At 32.6% G+C, this 19,711-nt stretch overlaps 1 protein-coding gene across 1 annotated transcript in view; it reads left to right on the top strand.

The window, feature by feature from the left end:
- Positions 1-19,711, top strand: part of SLIT3 (slit guidance ligand 3) — a 506,804-nt gene that overhangs the window by 301,652 nt on the left and 185,441 nt on the right. The window contains 1 exon segment of the mRNA XM_032210926.1: positions 2,400-2,471. Coding sequence (XP_032066817.1) covers positions 2,400-2,471 — 72 coding nt within the window.

The raw sequence follows: 19,711 nt of genomic DNA, 5'->3' as shown, positions 1-19,711 counted from the left end.
ATGCTTGTAACTTATGGCATTCCCTCATGTTAAAATATACATTCTACTCTTCTGCATTGCATTCTGATATAATATTGTAAGTATAAAGCGTGCCCGTATTATTAAATATATGAGCATTGAGCAGCAATTGCTTATCAACAAAACAACAAAAACAGCCCCAAAAACAAAAGCAGCTCAGGTGCAGGCAGAACTAAAGTGCCAAGGTTTTGCTTTTGTATTTCAGAAGCTCTCGCACTCTCCCAGGTATATTGCTAAATTGCCTTTATTGTATGAGGAGGATTGTGAAATCAGTCATGAGTTATTAAGTGTTTAGCTTCACGAGGCTGAGAAGAGCTATCAGTGAATGCATGGTGAATAGTGGGCTCCAAGCAATGGCAAGATTAAAACTGTGTTACAAATATAAGTTTAAAAAAATCAAAATTCCTGTCTAAGGAAGGTTATTTAATTAACAGACATCACTGAGTCATATTATTCTCATTTAATTCTCAATAGTATATTCCCAAAAACTTTATCATCAAAGGTGGAAAAATGGAAATAATGATTTGACCAGGATTTGAAATATGATAGGAATTCCATTGCAGGCAGTAACGTTTGGGTATTTTAAAAGCTGTCTAAATTTATCTCTCTAACTATCTGATCCCCCAATATTGTCCCTTCAACAGTGGTTTGATTTTGTTAGAATTCCTAAGGATGTATAAAAGGTCACTTTTAGGTGTTCTTAAGTATTTTTACCTGTCTTTAACTCACAACCCATTAAGAGGCCTGTGCTTTCTAAAAATGGTATGATCTGATTTGAATGAAATTTAAGCATATTCTATTCTATTATTTTGAAAACTCGGTGTATTCTGATATAAAGCTTACAACTGTTTAATAATTAACTCTAGGTTTTTCAACTTGCATCATCTATGATCTGGTTTACATTATTAGAACCTTATTTTATACAAAACAGTTAATTTGGGTAATAAGATCTACGGTAATTATTCAAGCTTTTTGACTCCAATGAGTTCAAAGTATTCCAGCGGCACTATAATCACATACAGTATACTAAGGATGGAAGTCATTCTCCGTGCATCAATTCTTATATAGCCAAAATGACAGCATCCATGAAGAAATCGTCAAAACTATGCGTAGAAAAATTGCATCATTGGCACAATCTTGAGCAACCACACTCCATACTGCAACATTTTATTGCATGTCTGATTATAAAAACAGCATATTTAGCACTTTTAACTTCAGCAGTACCTGAAGTGTGTAACTGGGAATACATTTATGCATTTATTTCCCAAGGGAGGGAGGGGTATCGTGTTTTGACGCCATAAATCATACAAGAAAATAGGCATAAGCAGATTAAAGCAATAAAAATGGCTATAGAAATAAAATGCAATGTTTTAAAAATATGCTACTTCTCAAGAAGATTATTTTTTCAGCCAAATATGTCCCAAAGCAATTCATGAAAAGTCTGTATAATAATTAATTATTCTTCAATGGGCAATGCACATCTGTGATCAGAAATAGCTGGGCTTGGTGTAAATCTAGGGCCAATCACTGAGTTCTTTTGTGTACAAAAAATAAATAAATACCTGGTCTGATTCTGAAAGGAGTGATTTGAGAGCTCTCCTTTCTTCCCTTATTTGGTCTTGCTTATATTTGAACCGGTCTATTCCATTATATCCAAAGTAACTGATTAGCTGCAAGTGTGTCTATCCTGACATTTGATTTGATGATTAGATCTTTCCTGCTCATGCTGGTTAGAAATGTGTCAATAGTGAGGCCTTCCAGATGGGGCCAGCAACAATGCAAGCGAACATTGAACCACCACAGACATTTGATGCTTGTAATAATAAAAAGACTATACAATTAGATTAGCCGAGGCTAATTTGGAATGGGTATATTCCCTGTGCACCCTGGGACCTCCTGGGCAGATAAAGGCTTGAGATTTAGTACTCTTAGGATGGAGAACTACAACTTCCAGTAAAAGGAGAAAAGCAGCATTCTGGGAGGTCACGGGGGCAGCACAGTGACCTCCAATGATTTACAGGCCTTTAGCTTAATGAAATTGTTTCAGTGACATGACGGTAAAAGCTCATAATGGATTGGATGTCCTAATGTAATGAAATTATTCCCTTCTGCCTTAGAGGGGGGGGGGGAAAGCACAATTAATATTTACTGAGACCTGACAGGCTTCAGTGTGCTGTAGTATGCAGCTCTTTTAGAGAGTCAGTGAGAAGAGACAGAGCAGCGTGGCAGGCTACCAGCAAGCTTTCGCCCGGTGACAAGCAAAGACTGCAGAGGGGTGGAGGGACACCTTGGTGACAGGGAAGCTGAGGACATGGTGCTCCAAGGCAGCGTGGCTACCAGGCAAGCCTTCATCCTTTTCCTTCCCTCCTTCCTTCCTGCAGGCAACTGGACAACAATCAGATCAGCTGCATTGAAGATGGAGCTTTCCGAGCCCTCCGTGACTTGGAGATTCTGTGAGTTGACTTTCTCCTTGTCTCTGGGTGTGCGGACGTGTGTGCGCCTGCATGCACATGCACAGCCATGCATGTTTGTGTGTGCATGCGTTGCAATGCTTTTATTTTTGTGGTTTTTTTCCTCTGGGTCACCCTCATTATTCCTCCCCCCCCTCTCGCCTTCTGGCTAAAGTGCACAGCCAGCAAACATAAATTTGTCACCCACTGGTTTGAGGTTATTGTTAATTAAACCATAAAAGAAGATTTGGTTCTTATGGTCCTAAGGAGCATAAAGCTATGCTGCTTTTTATGTTGAACAGATGGGATGTAATGATTCTGTAGGACCTGGTGTTTTCTACATTAAAATCTAAAACCTTAGCAAAGGATGGCTAACAGGTTTGACTGGCACAATATTGGAGGCAGTTTACAGTTGACTTAGGAGAGAGCATAATTGTCCAACATAGAGAAAGGCACAGAAGTGCAGCACAATAGCTAGGAGAACATCCTATTGTGAACACTATGAGCATATTACCAACTTCATACCTCTGTTTAAACATCTGTAGTTTAAATTAGAGGCTTTGTGTTTTCAAATAGTTTATTTGCAGTAGGTCGAATTGTCACAAACCTAAGTTTTAAATTAAGACTATTTTGTGAAAGGCTTGTTCAACATTTTAATTCCGAAAATCTTTTTACAAAAGGAATAATGCATTACAAAAAAAATAAATAAATAAGATAGAGGTGTTTTCTGTAGAAGGGCTATTTGAGCAAACATTGTTTGGGCTTGATGCTAACATGTTCTTAATTATTTTTAATGAAACAAAGGTGTTTGATGCTGAAAGGTACTGCGTGTAATTGGCAAAAAATAGAGACTTTAAGATGTCAGGAACAAATTCTTCCTTTTCTGATATGTTGAATTAGGATCTCAAACAGTTATATTCTGAAGATACGAAACTTTACTATGCATGCCAACAAATGTTCTCAAAACTTTTTTGCCTTTTAAACATATGCTATTTCAAGTAGAGCAAGGAGTAAATGAAATTAGGCCTTACCAAGGTAAGAGATGTGATGGACATTGTAGTTACCTAAAAGTGCCGATGTTAGATATGTGTAATATTAGCTTGCAAACTGGCTTTATATTGGTCACATTTAAACCGGTACCCTATTAACATCGGGAAGTGTTTATGATGAATTTATTCTACTTTCCCTTATCTGAAAATCATGTCCATTTCCTTTCTTCTGCCATTGAATCTGATAGAAAAAAGTGGGAATGAGTTTTGGAAACAAGGGCGGGCATATAATGTGTTGCTATTTACTGTAAGTAAAAGGCAAGACTTTCCCAATTTGAGATCAATTGTTGATGACAATATAGATACAACCATGCAGTTCCATGGCAGTAATATGGAAGTGCTTTGCCTTTGCTTCCTTTTGGCATGGTTTCATATCCAGTATGGGTAACGCTGTGGTATTCCTTGGCGGTCTCCCTTTGAGTGGAAAACTAGGCCTGACTTTACTAAGCTCCTGAGTCTAGACAAAGCCAGATAAGTGCTGCCACCTGCTGACAACCTCAGTTTGAATTAGGGATGTGTTGTCTTATTTATTTATTTGGTGGAGGGCACAGCAAATAAATGCTAATCCTTTTGCATTTAATACTGGTAGAGCAGCCAGTGTTTATTAAATATTAGTATTTGTACATAAATAAATTAACCTCTTGTTGAAAAATCCATCCAGCTCTTCTGCTTTATTTTTATTTATTTATTTTGGCTATTTAATTGGGAATACTTTTATTTTTAATTGCAAGAAATTTAATGTAAAAATGTATTTCATTACCGACAAAATTTTGAATTATTTTGATATTTTTCCTTTAAATCACTTCAGTGTTTGAAAACTTGCTAAACATGTATGGTTTGATTTTGATTTCTAAAGCACAGATAATACTTTGGAAATATGCATATGTATAAATACGCTGTATGTCTGTGTGTATGTAAAATGTTTATATAGCAGCCTATCTTGTATCAAACTTTGAAAATTCCCAATCAGTAATTAAAATAATCTCAATAAAAAGAGCATAAATAAAATAAATATCATTAAAAAAGTTGGTTTTAATAAAATGACGTTTGCATGTTGAATTGATTTAATTACAGAATTTGAGAAAGATAAGTTTTAAAATGCTCACAAAATGTCACTCATTAGTCTTAAAAAGGCAAAAAGAGAAAACAAATGAAAACCTGAAGATGGTCACAAAAAAACTTTCACCGCGTATATGTATAGCCACCTAATTTCTGCTTAAATAATGCTCAATTACTTGCCCTTAAATTGTCTGGGAAAACATATGAGGTTTTACTTACTAAATGTTTTCTTCATTCATGTAACACTGTCCATTGATAACAGTGATCAGAAAATTATGGAAGTCGATTGTTAAGCTCTATAAATAATTCACATAACAACTTTGTGTAAGATAGATCACCTTCCTATAATTTGAGTTATAAGATTTCCCTTTTATTAAATATACACTCATAATACCAATGAAATACTTTCCCCCCAATATTTAGGATTTATGGCGAAAAAGTAATTTCACAGTCTGCATCATTCATTTATATTTGACAAACATCCATTTTATTATTAATATAGAATCTATATATGGATTTCCAATTTTTTTCAGGGAACTGTTATTTGCCATTATCAAGCACTGGACTAAATTAAGTAGTTCTTTTAGCAATGTTTCTAACTTATATTATTCATTAACCTTCTTCTCATAAATTATTTGGATATAGATTTGTTGTCTTTGCTTCATACATTATATAATTCTGGTTTATATTGTTACTGTTGTGTCTTCCTTCATGAAGCAGAAAGTATATAGAAAATAAAGCTTAATAATACTCCAAGGAATGGAACTGAACTAAAATCAAGCTGTAACCCATTTTATTAGGATTATTTTATGCAAACTATTTTTGGGGACAGGTGAAGAAGTAGAACATAGAAATGTCAGTACTCAGTAGCCCCCAAAGTAGGGAAAGAGATTCAAATCTTGCATATTTTAATTTAATTTTTTAATTTAAAAATGTGAAATTAAACAAAATAATTTTAATTTATTCAACGCACCAGTGCGTGTATAGAAAGATACTATTCTTTTCAGTAGCAGCCCCTTCTGCTTTATTATACTGCTATGGTGAGATTCTGACACTGTCTAGAACACAATGCTCTATCCAATATGTAAGGCAGGAAAGAGGTCATGGGAGGAGGAATTTCTCCTGTAATAAAGTCAGAATCTTGCTATTTGTGTTTGTGGACGTCTTTGTACACTAAAGCGCACACATCTCAAATTATTCCTTTTAATTATTAAATCTCTTTGAATTCTCACTTTTGGGAGTCCAGTTGGAATCTGGAATACATATACAATTAGCTCAGCATTTATCAGTTATGGATACTTACCTAATGGGTGGAATCCCGTGGACTGTCTTCATTGAAAAAAATACATTTGGAATAAATATGGAGAATTGGCATGTTTATGGCAGTTCCAGATAATGCCTTAATAAGATTTCCCTTGATCCTTTCCTAGGAAATTAAATTTAAATGAGGATGATTATCATATGTTAAAAGCCATATTTAGGGGAAAATGTGATTACATCCTTTCTTTGAATTGGGCTGTATTTTGGCTAGCAGCTTATAAAAGCGTCATATTTTGTACATTTTGTTACCAATATGAAAATCCATAGGGACGTATGCATTGTTCTGTTCCCATGAATAGCTTATTTTATACCTTAGGTCCTGCACATGAAATTTAGTTGATAGTCATGAAGTATCCCCTACTCTAAAATTAAAATTAAGAAAGGGGAAATGACTTGGCGTGACAGATGGTAATATATTTCCTCCGCTTGTTCCTCTTTAAGAAGTACCACTTCTTATTTTGTGACCTTTGACATTCCTTTGTAGAAATAGTACTGGCACAGCAATCTTTCAGATTACTTTTACACCTGTAAGTTGAATTGTAAGGCATAATATACGTTACTTCTATTTGTTAATTAAAATTGTATTCTTCATTACCAAGAATAGGACTTGAAATTATTTTACTTAACAACCTGTTGTTTTGTGAGTTATGTACTTATTTGTATCTAATTAGATGTGGTGTTTCAAATCATGACATAATTCTAAATAAATGAAGTGTCATTGTTTAATGAATATCAGTGAATGGCAAAAGGGTGTGATTTGCTATTCTATTTTGCCAACAAGTATCATCAGTTTAGGCAATTAGAATTAAATGTGGATTGTGTGAGTTGCATTCATAACTGTCACTATGAAAGCAGAATATTTAATGAAGAACTTATTCTCTGTTTATATAAGGCTTTAGAGCCTGCCTTGAATTGATATGGGATACAGGGGTTGTTTTTAAAAATTCTCTGTTTAGCTATAATTCATATTTAGCACATATATAATAAGGAATACGTTTGAAACACGAATGCATAATTGGCATTATTTTATGCAGAATTAATTCATTTTATTAAGTTTGGTATATTGAATTTTCACATGGTTGAAGTGGAAATAAATTACAGTGGCAGTAGTGATTTGTTTCATTTAAAATCAGGACACATGAAGAAAAATCAGTTTTCCTAATTCCCAGTCTATTTTTTTTTTTCACTTGGAAGCAGATCAGAAGTCACACCTGTTTTGGCAGATTGTTTTGAAGACATGTTCCAAGAGATTTGTATAAAGATGGATAGTTCTTTAAAAAAAAAACACCTCACTAACTGTCTGGAGATGTTCCAGGAGAAAGCAGCATCAACATGCCCACTAATTTTCCTTATCAGTCCCTGTCCTATTGTAGATCATTGTAGTAAAGGAGCAATGTGCTGGAAAAAAACATCCAGCTAGCAGCTTCAATTTCCTTTTTTGGAATCAGATTAGACATATTAGAAACCACAATGTCGGAAGATCAGTTTAGAAGAAAGAGCTTCTCTAAATATACATAGAAATCTGATGTAAAAGGACCCATAAACTTTTAAATATCCAAGAATTATGTTTTATTTAGTAAGATCCTATTTTGTCTACCAGAATTTCCTTACATAAATTATTTCCTGACTATTGCACATGCTGTAATAAAGCAGCAAAAAAAACAAAAAACAAAAAACCAGCTGCAAGATACTATCAAGGTGGTAGATTTTATATTGTCTACCAGCAGTGAAAAAGATATGATGGGCTGGCTTAATTTAGACTTAATTAATGTATCTGAAAAATCCCCAAAGGCCCTAATGGTAGTTGCTCTTCACCCCTCCCAACAAAAAAATATCCCTAACTTTCTTGATTAGTGGATGTTATGAATGATTTAGTATGCACTGTCATTCAAATTTTTTTATTATCATTTCAAAATTATACTGATGAGCCTTTTGATAAAATTCTGGTACCAATGTACACGTGACTCCATGTGTAGGTTCAGCAAACAATGAGACAAAACACACTATTTGTAGAACCATAAAAGTGGAATGGGTTATTCAGGCAAGGGTCAGATTGCAATGCCTAAATAACCCATTCCACCTTTTATGTTAAAATATTTTCTCTAGCATTTAATTGGAAACAGCATTCCTGTATTTTTTATGTATTATTCAATATCCCATATTGTAGAAAGACAGAGACAATGTCTTTACTCCTTTTATATAGCATTGTTTCAGGTATCTGAAATGTTTTGTCATATTTTACCAAAGCATCTCATCTAAAGATCAGGTAGAGTCATATTTCTCATTTAAAAAAAAAATCTAATCTAAGACTTTAAAAAGAAACTGAAAAAGTTGGGTAAATATGTCAAATTCTGTTTTTTATGGAACAAATAATAGTATGGATGTACTTTAAAGTGCCTCAAATTGTTAGGAATTATCTCTAGTTTTTAATTTCTATCCATAGAATGTTTTCCACTACTTCCCTAAATTGTCATTGTAAAATTGTAAATTGTGGCAATCAGATACCCTCAATGCAAAATATAACAGTTTTATTGATGGTGAGCACAATGTCAATGTATAGTGATTTGAGATTTGACCATTCCAATAAACATTAATCATTCATTTTAAAAAATAAATATAGATTACATTTAAGCATTTATAATGCATTTTGATGCATCAATAAAATCTAAATATTTGAAGTGTTAAACTACAATAGTACATTAAGTAATTGAATTTATTGACCCTTAGTGAGGCAGTCTGCTTCTTCTGAGCTAATGGCTGGACCCTTAATCAGCAGCCACATGTGCTGCTATTTTCAAAATGCCATGAAGCTTTTAAAAATTCATTTTTCAATGTGTAAAGAAATATAGTGGATATAGTGAAATTTTTAGGCTACTGGGAACTAAAAACATTGTCAGGTAAAGTGCCCTCAGTATAATGGCAATTATTTTCATTCTTATATTTTGTAAAATTTGCAGTACAGTGTAGTTTGTATGAAATATTATGAGATGAACTTTAGGTGTCTAGGGAAAAATACACTGCAGTACCAGCCATCTATGTTGGGGTGTCCAAATTCTTTTATGAAAATCTTATTTTCTTATCCCATCAAAAATCCAGACCTTCCTCATGAGGTTTTCTTTATTAATAATGAAATGAACCAAATTTCAATAAAAATGGGAAAGGCCACCATTATTAATAATGATAATAATAAAATATCTAGAGAATGTGGACATGTTTCAAAAAATGGCCACTGATTTCCCTGATCATATTCATATTCATTCATTAATTTATATCATAGAATACTATCTTCTGTAGGTTGCCTATTGCTTAATTCAGATTTTGCCCTGAAGTTTTACTTATAATAAGAATTTAACACTTTTACTTTACTCAAGTTAAAAATCTAGATGATTTGTTTGTCTTCAAAAACTAATTGGGATATTAATAAAATATATAGCTTCAGTGTTTAAGCAAATAGAAATAAGACTACAGTGAAAGACCTTTCATAGAGAAGATTATCCCGCCATGTTTTAGAGTTCCCAACTGGAGGTATTCCTGCCCTCTAGTCTCTTAGGGTGTGCATGGCATTATTCACCAGGTCCGCTTTTCATCATTTTTGGTAAAGTACTTGCATTAATCAGTTTCATATTTGCATTTGGCCATGCGGTAGAGCATGAACTGCCGCAATGCGGTCCCTATGACACCATCTTTGAAGACCACTCAGCTTCTGCCAAACCAAAATGAGTTTGCCAGCCTGCTGGGCGGGGTTAGAGGAGGGGAGCTTATTTTATCTCTTCACCAACTGCGGAAGCTGCCTATTTGCGTCTTGGTGTAATTCAGGTGGGTTTGTGTTATCTTAAGATCCATCTCTTGCCACCTCTTCCTGCATTGGCATTGCTAGCACTCAGGTGAGGCACTTATCAGTTTTGATTTGAGTTTATGGGACAGACTTCCTTTAGTGATATAGCCATTAAAATGTGTATTCTAAAGCCAAACCAACTATGTTTATCAAATCCATGATAAATCATATTTAGCTTATTTTCATGTTTTTGGAGTATTACTAGAGAGGGAGCAGTATTGTTAGATTAACTCTAATTTATTTATGCTTTTCTCTAAATCTTTTTTGGGAACGTAACACAAATGGAACACAGTAAGTATTCAACATTTATATTTCCATTTTTTTAGTTTTGTGATATATTGTTTAGTGGTTAAGAATGTAGACTAACAATTGCAAAATAAAAATCTGGAAAAGTCTTTCTTCTACCAGGGTTGAAAACTTAAGGCAGTTAATTCAACAACTATATTTTTTGGAAAAGAACTGAACTACATTTTGACTTCAACATTGTTTTTTTATGTATTAGTAGATTTGATAATCTATTATAAAACTATTGTTCTTAAGAGGGTCAAAGTAATCTACTGTGAGTAAGGTTGACTATGTGGGATCCATGTTCAGATGCCATGTTGAGTTCAAGTAATTTGATTGGTTCAGTTTTTGCAAGAAGCTTTATGATGTTTTGTTCTGGAGGTATAGAACAATCTTTTAGATATACTGCAAATATGGTGATGGGAATGAAAATAATTTTCCTTCTTAAATGAATCACTGTTTTGAGACTATATAAATAATAATCTGCAGAATGATCTCAAATGATGAGAATATAGATAGGTTTGAGTTAACTCCTTTAATGTTTGGAATGTTTTACTCACCATTAGTTACCAATTTGTGAAGTTTGCATGCATTCCAGACACTCATGTCAATTTGATTTCTAAAAATATTTTTAATGCAAATATTGTTATCGTAAAATCATTGGCTTTTTTTATAGAGACTCACTAGCTACATCTACATTTTTAGCTCCTTTGAATCTAAAAGCATCAAATGCTGGTGTATATTCACTCTTCCTTTCATGTTAACAAATGGCAAGGATTTGGAGAAGTAAACGTCATTTCTAAAATATTTGGTTATGGGGGCAACAAGATTATTTCCTTTCTTCCTTTGCAAAAGTAAATGTTAGAGCTAGATGTTTCCTGGCATCTTGCAGCACTTCTCTGGAGTATATTTCTTCTCATAGTTGTAATAAGCAAAAAACAGGATTGAAAAGTAATTTCTCTGACTTCACATTATATTAGATAGCTACTACGTATGCTTTAGATCTTCATTCGCTGCCATTCAAGACCCCTAGTGGTCATGTTCAAATTATAAAGATAAAATTAGGAGTATGTTATATGCCGCAATGCGACACTTGATTAAGATAGGAGCTAGAACAATACTAGCTTTGGAAGAAGGAAAATATCTTCACTGCTGTGGTCAGAATATCTCTGAATAGGTCTTCAAACCATTTTTGCTTTCTTTTGCCAAAAATGAACCAACTTGTTTCCGCAACTTCCTATCAGCCGGGTTAAAAAATTAGTGGTAGAGCTAGTATGCTTAAAATATATTTTATGAGTGTTTTGATCTTTCTAAAAATATAAAATGTGTCTTTTAACAGCCTGCATAGAAACTAATATGTTTTGCATAGCTTAACCATTTTTATTTCTTATTCAATAACTTTTTATTTTATTTTATTAAATTTTTACCCTGGTGAATCCCAGCAACTCTGGGCTGTAATATCTGTGCATTACCCTCAATTCCTATTATTTTAAGAAAAGTCAAAGGTAAGTGTACTTTGACAGCTTTCTACAGCAGGAGATTGATTGTTTCTTCTTCTACAAATTACTTTTTCTGAATTTAAAACAATTTAAATTCTATAGTCTCAATTAGGCTTTCCTGATATTCAATTCCAATCCCTGTCTGTCAGATTGCATTTGAAACATCTAGTGGATCCACGTTTGTTACTCCTATACTGGCATGGGCTTCAGATGCAAAAAAGTTGCACTGAAGTAATAAAGAATATGTTCTTAATTTCAATTAATTTGATTACATTAAAAATTAATTGGCTAGAAATACACGTTCTTCAAGTAATGATAATAGATACATTCTAGGTTTTAAGTCTGTGCTCCTTAGGTGGACTCATAAGATGAACTATAACCTTATTTCTACAGGATTTCATAATTAGTAAAATTGTACGTATTGTTTCTCTCAGGGGATGCCATTAAATATTGGTAGACAGAATTTCACAGTGTTTTATGATTGAAAAGATTATAACTTCGAAGACCTCTATTTTCAAGATGGTTTTATGACTCTCAATCTACTTTCATTTATTAAAAGAAAAGTTAATAAAATGTCTACATGCCTCGCTCTACCCTTTTGTATTTTTACACACTCAAAAATTAAGACACTCAGATTGTATGGGAAACTTAGCTTGTTCTTAATGGAATTTCCATTGTACTCAAAGGATCAAAGAACATACATCATCAGCAAGCAATTGCTATTTTGGTTGAAGCTTTGAAAATGTTTATCTAAAAGAAGCAGGTACCTTTTGTGTATTTTTGAACTTTTCTCAAAAATCTGACAAGAAAGAAAATCGTGTATTCAATCCTGTTACGAGGGTATTAAATTAAGATCCAAAACATGTACTCAATCAAATATAGGTTTATACTTGCATTATTTAAAAAAGAAATTACACTTGAACTACTGTGTTGTCTATCTTTTAATGCAAGGATTATGATAAAACTGTAATTCACCCAAGTTATTAGATATATCAGTGGAAAGCCTCTATGTCAACAAAGAAGTGTAACAAATACTGTTATATATAAAAAGAAAACATGTGAGACATTGATAGTGAAATATTTGTGGGGAAAAATATTGCTGTGCTTGAACCATTTTCATTGAAGACATTATATGTGAGAAATGCATGTTGCTTATAAGGATGCAACGAATAGCAAAGTTTTATTACCATGACTATTATATGAATGCAATATATTCCAAAAAAAAGTAAGTGCCATGATCTCAAAAGAATGTGTATCATTAAATCTATCAATTTAAGACCCAAGTGAAGAAACTTGGACCGTTGTTGTAACGTGTTCTAGTTCTGTATATAAAATCATTTAGTCATTTGGATCTTAATGAAAACTATCAAAATATTGAAATTATTGTTTTTTTCTATAAAATAATCTTACTATATGAATCTTTTTTCACAACCTTCTTTCCCCTCTTTCTCGTCTAATTCTAAATGGGTAATAAGGTTTTTTTATCATTGTTATTATTATGGCAATATTTTTACAAACAAAAATGTTGCAACTTGGGGAAAGATAGACCGTGTTAAACTGCAATAAAAGTAAGTTAATGTTTTTATTTTGGGTTTAAGTTACACTTAAATTCATTTTAATAGTAATATTATTTAAGACGAGCACTAATAGTCTGTCAACTTGGTATAACAAGTTGAGATAAAAAATCCTGCTATTGCTACTTTACTACTAAATTAAATTTACTACTTTACTACTAAATTAAAATGTCAAATTAATTAAAATTCAGGTAAAAGGCATCAACTAAGCAGTTTGGGATATAATTTGGTGTCTGTTCCTTTGGGAATTCTGAAATAATAACTAGTAAAAATAAGATAATTCCCTTTTTTCAATTTCTTCCCATTTCTGTAGTCTGTTGGTTCCTAAATTTTATGTCATATTTTGGATATTCCCATCTTAGATTCCCAGCTTTGTCTTTGCACATGATTAGGTCTTTTCTTACATTTTGTTCTCCTGACTTCTTTTGTTTTTTTCGACATTACTATCTTGGTTGAAGTATACAAAAATTTGCTGCTGTTTCTAAAATCAAATTCCACTAACTAAAATGACAACCTTGTTTTGGTAATAGATGAAATCATGGAATAAAACACTTTGTTATTGGAAAAAGATTATACATAGTTTTGTTCATTATGTGTGCATAACATAAATAAATAAACTGACAAAAATAACATCAATACAAAGTTGTAAAATCACAATTTGAACTGAGAGTAAAACATTTCCCTAAACAATTATCTGAATCATCACAGGAACAGGTTACTTTCTATTCAGTGATACAGTTTAAGAAAATATTGCAAAGAAAGAAATGACAAAGAAAAATATGTGACATCAGACATCAGTGTTGCAATATTGCTGGATATCTTTGAACATTAGCCTGGTTAAATACACTGTTTCTGTAACATTTGAAGAGAACTTTGTTCTTCTTTTCTTACCTTCCATATCTGTTGCTGTTCCTCTCCCCTTGCCCTTCTCTAATTTTTTGCTCACTCTCTTTCCCATTTTGTTTCCTCCCTTCCCTCTTTCTTTCTTAGTTATCCCAATCACCAGCATATATTTTTCTTCAGGTTTTTTTCTTCCTTCTTTTCTTGGAAGGAGAGATGGGAATCAGAGCATGTATTCCATGGTTTTTTGTTTGTGTGGAAAAAAGACAATGTTAATCAGTATTGGAAATAGTTAAAATAGGAGTGAGGGAAATATATATTTTATTTATTAAATTTATATGATGTCCTAGTTCTAGACCTCCCATAGATACAGAAGCCACCTGGGGTCATTCTCTTTTATCTCTAGAGTGGACATTGAAAAATAGTTATTTACCAACTCATGCTGGATCAACAAGATAGATTATGACCATTCAATGAGGAGTCCTTTGTTCATTAATTCAGGCTCCTAATAATAACTCTCTCATGCTTTTTATCTTTCTGTCAATTTTGTCCTTGGAATGTATTTCTGGAATTCCCAAAGGTGCTTTTTCCAAAAGACATTTGGACTTTCTTGGGGTTTTTTTCCCTCTGAAAAGAAGCTTCTTGGATAAGAAGTGAAACATTTTCAAAGCAAAAAACAACAACAACCAAGAATGGAATAACAGAATTGGAAGGGACCTTGGAGGTCTTCTAGTCCAACCACCTGCTTAAGCAGGAAACCCTGTACCATCTCAGACAAATGGCTATCCAATCTCTTCTTAAAAATTTCCAGTGTTGAAATATTTAGAACGTCTGGAGGCAAGTGAAGAAAGTTGAGTTACCTTTTTAAAAAAAGCATCTTTGTAACAACCTTTGTAACAACCATAATCTAGATGATTGAGAATCTCCAAAGACTATTTCTGGAAGGTATATATGTGAATGTACATGCATGCATACAAATACTTACAATCTAATAGATGGGCAAGGACATCAGCTGGAATTGTTTTCAGCACAAGTTGACATAAAAGTTGGACATTGCAGTGGATGTCATTGTTTATAACTGTTATTTACTCTTTTGGGTGGGAGTTAAATTCAGGTTCAATTTTTCAAGAAATATGAGAATATTGAGATAAAAGTAATAAGGGAGTGTGTTGTGACTTCACAAGCATGGCTTTGAAGTTTTTATAATAACTATACAGAAGCAGTCTGCATTCCAAATGTATTTAGAAAGGCAGATTTAATCCAATATTTTATAGTTATCAAAACTGAAGGCAATTTGTTTTAAAAATTCATCATTAATAGGAATGAATGATAAAATAATATATTTTACAACTTTGAAATAATTTAGCAAGGATGTTCTCAAAATCTCAAAGAATTATAGATAGATAGATAGATAGATAGATAGATAGATAGATAGATAGATAGATAGATAGATACACATGTGTGACTCCAAATTCTGTTTGTGATATAATTAGGAAATAAAATCTTACAACTAGATAAAGCAGTGAAATCATCAGTTTCCTATCATATTAAGGAATTAAATTATAATATAATCAAGTTACATTGATTGCGGATTTATTTATCTTGTAAGATGATTCGTAGGTAGTAGAACTTGTTTTAAATCATTCACTCTTTTATATTATAAACGGTGGGTGAATTGTCAAATAAAAGTGTTCAGGTATCTTTAATATATAGAGGAAAGAAAAATTTGGTTCCTTCTTTGGCCACTGTCAGTGGTAATAGACCTGCAGAGAAACTTAAAAAGTGTCAAATCTATGAACACACAAATAATATGGTCATATTAAAGTAAATTATCTTAAACTGCTTAAGCTTGAATATATGATAAGTTTGTTTTTTGGTGTTCTAAGCAAAACACAAAGCTTGTATTAACACAAGCATATTTGAACCAATTATTTAGCTTTTAACAAATGATACATAAATGTTCCCTTTCACCTAACTAAAACAAATACAATCTATCACTTCTTTTTCCTCAGAGAAGAGCTTGCATTAGACTTATTTCTAAATATGACAGGTAATAAGTGAGTGCACACACCCTCTCACATTTACAAATGACTTATTCGAAAGTAAATAAAGATGCATAGACTGTGTATTATTTCTGTTCTGCCAGTGCTTGTATTCCTTTACAGATTAAAATGTTGCTGATGGTTGTAGTAGAGCCAAATGCCATATACAGTCCTAGTGCTTATTATCCAGGGGCTTGAATGGATAACAGCTCTTTGGTAATTATGCTAGATGCTCATTAGTGCTGAACAAGCACTAATCAAAAATTTAATCTACCATATCATTTGTCAATTTGATTAGTTGTTTGGGGTAATCGGCTTCAGAAATAAAATGCAACAGAAAATTTGATTCTGTTATATTCATGAAACAAGTCTTTCTTTAACTCTTACCCAACTCCTTGGATAGGAAGGAGTTATAAAATATCTTTCTGTTCAAAACTGGTATATGAAAAGTAAATTGTACATATTTTATTGATTCAGAGACATTTCCTTTGAGTAAAAGCTTTGAACATATCATTCCTTCAAGAGGAAATAGACCTATTTGCATCATATATTAGAACCATATGAAATCATTATTAACAGACCTTTGTATGATACTACAAAGTCATTGTAAACTTCTTTCATCACAATATCAATCTTGTATGATTATTGTCAATTCTCACATAGTTTAATATAGGCAAAGAAAATAATCTTATCTTGATTCCTTGATATTGCTGCTGAAAAATTTAATTTTTGACCATGACATGGAAAGACTATAATATGTCATAATATGTTTATAATTATGGTAGAAAGCTGTAACACTCAACTATATTACCCCTGGATGGCTTAGACTTGTTTGTGTTGCTTTATCCATCTAAGAGAAATGGAATTGTCATGTTCCTTTTAATTATATTTAGTGGTGCAATTTTGACAGTTTATTCACTCCCTGGGAATCACTGGCAACTTTATGTAAATATACTTGTCTTTCAATCTTTCACTGTTAGTCATTTGCTCACCAAGATGTAATATTTTTATTAGTTTTGGCAAAGTTGAGAGAAGCATAGGAAATCATGCTTGACATGACTAGGAAGAAGTAGAAGAATGGAATGACAATAGATAAGGGAAATGGGAGTGATTATGAAGATAACTGAAATGGCCTTAGAAGAATTATGGGTTAATGACCAAGGATGGGTTTTTTAAAAAATAATATTTTAAAAAATTATATAGCTTTCACATTGCAATCCTGGGTGATTCATAACACTCAATAAAGACAACAACAACAATAACAACAACAACAATAACATCAATAATAATAATAATAATAATAATAATAATAATAATAATCCTAGGCCCCTGGGTGGGGCCCGACTAGTAACCAAAGCCAAATCCGGCGAAACAACTGGCCGCTGTGATACAATTGTATAATAATAAATAACCTATCCCACAAGGTGCCACACCAATCAACCTCTTAATCTTCTGATTCAACTCCTATCCTATCCCAATGCTTGAAGTAAGAATCAGATCCTCATCACTATAATTTGACTCTCAAGTGGAAGGTTTTAGAAAAGTTTGGTGCAACTAGAGAGAAGGCATGCCTCCAAGGTCCTATCAGATGACAGCATTGAAGAAAATGGATTTGGAATATAGCTCTTGTCTACTCAAGTGAGACAGGCAGATATCCTTGATGGTATGTTGCAGGTCTGGGTATGTTGCAGGTTCTGGGTACCTCACCATTTGCCTGAATTATAGTATTGTTATTCAGGCAAATGGTGAGGTACCCAGAATTATGTGCATGAACAAGTTTGGGGTGCCAAAAGGTTTTCAAGAGCAGTTCCATGTAGAGTGCCTTGCAATAATCCAATCAGGAGATGACTAAATATGAGCCACATGGGCTTGTGAAAGTTTTGAGATAAAACAAACAAAAAAATCAGTAGTACTGTTACCAGTCTTCCAATTACAGTTATTTATTTATTTAGCACATTTATATAGCTGCCATCTCATTAAAAACAACTCTGGGTGGCAAACAACAGAGTTATACTGTATAAGTCTCATGGAAAGAGCACCATTAAAGGGCACCATAAAAGATCTCCAATAATACTGGGGCAATACCTCACATACTGACTTCTGTCTTATACCACACATCAGGACCAGGAAGTTTAACAACTTTTACTGATTTAGTATTATTATTTTTTTAGGATAAGTGGGAACCTAATTGTTTGTTCATGTGTAATCTTTCAAAGATCTATTTTGAATAAAAATAATAATTTCTTCCTTGGTTGTATTTATAGCACTTGCTTTATAATAGCAGACTATTATACAATAAAAATATAAATACGAAGTTATTGTTTTATTGACTCAAATTTATTCAAAAGTTTACTCTAGGCATCTTTAACAATGGAGGTTCAGTAATTTATTAAGGTGAATTTCACCTTGCTCTGGATCCTTTGTTTTATACAAGTTTATGAATATTCTCTTACAGTTATTATGGTTCTGTTTAGCACTCATAAATCTTTATGTAATTTTGTTATAGATTATCTTTCATAAGTGCTCAAAACTTCTATTCCCCCCCCCATGAAATTTTCTTATTCTTGTTTCTATTGAACACTTTCAATTTTAAAACGCCTTATAGTATTTATTTTATAAAGGCCCTAATGTTTCTTAGTGCTGATTGAGTTTGGTTGTCTTCTTGCAGATATTTAGGTAATATCTTCAATATTATTAGCTATTTTGAGATCACCTGCAATTGCTAGTAGTATTATCTGGTAAAATAAATATATCTATATTGACAAGAAAATACATCCAAAGAATCATTAATATACTAAGCTTCCTTACATTGAATTATGAACACTATGAAATATTCTACTTCTCCCATATTTTTCCAACCCTCTTACTTAACTGGCAATGCTAAAGTGTGTACTTGTAACCTCTCTGATTTCTTGTATATGAGTTATAAATAAGGATGATTAATGAAAAATTATTGATGATGGCTTATAACATTAAATAATCTATGCCAGGTGGGTGGCTTTGCTTTTACTAATCTTCTATAGGTGATTGAATTAAAACAGGAACTTTTCTATTTTGGTTCCCATTTTTGGATATTTTCACACTCGTTTATATGTGGTTGCATAAAAGCCAATGTGGTTGCATAAAAGCCAATAAAGGAAAAATGATATTCAAAGAATACATTACAACTATCAGGAAATTTATTACATAAATGTAATTGGAGTGAAAATCTCTTGTTTTGTTAATAAAGTTTTTTTAATTAAATAATCTGATGTTTAACACAGAACAATTGTTCAATTGATGGTTTATCTTAAACATTTTCCTTTATTGCTTTCCTAAATATGAAGACTACACTTAATTGTTCCACTTACATTACATTCTCCCAGAATACTGTTGAAGTGCACTTTCAAACAGACTCTTCTAGTCAGATGCAGTCTGCCTCTAAATATTATATCTTGGATACTCATACGTTTGTTTCTTTTGGTCACTGTTGGGAAAAAATGATTACAGGATTACAAATTAAACATTTGTTGGCAATGCAATGCAATTCATATGAGGCTAGACTTCTAATTGGAAACACAAAAGAATGTCTTTTAGCCTTTACACAAGGATAACTACATGATTGGTATCTTAATTATAATGTTTATCTTCAATTATTAGCCTACTCCACTTGATCTCTCTCTGATTTGTTATTACAGTAGTCCTTAGTATAGTAAGAACATAAAAAGAGTGTTGTTTATTCAGTTAAAGATCTTTATACA

The sequence above is a fragment of the Thamnophis elegans genome, chromosome 2 (assembly GCF_009769535.1).
Source record: "Thamnophis elegans isolate rThaEle1 chromosome 2, rThaEle1.pri, whole genome shotgun sequence".
NCBI classification, from domain to species: domain Eukaryota; kingdom Metazoa; phylum Chordata; class Lepidosauria; order Squamata; family Colubridae; genus Thamnophis; species Thamnophis elegans.
Note: the sequence above shows the minus strand (reverse complement) of the source record. Positions and strands in the feature narration are given on the sequence as shown.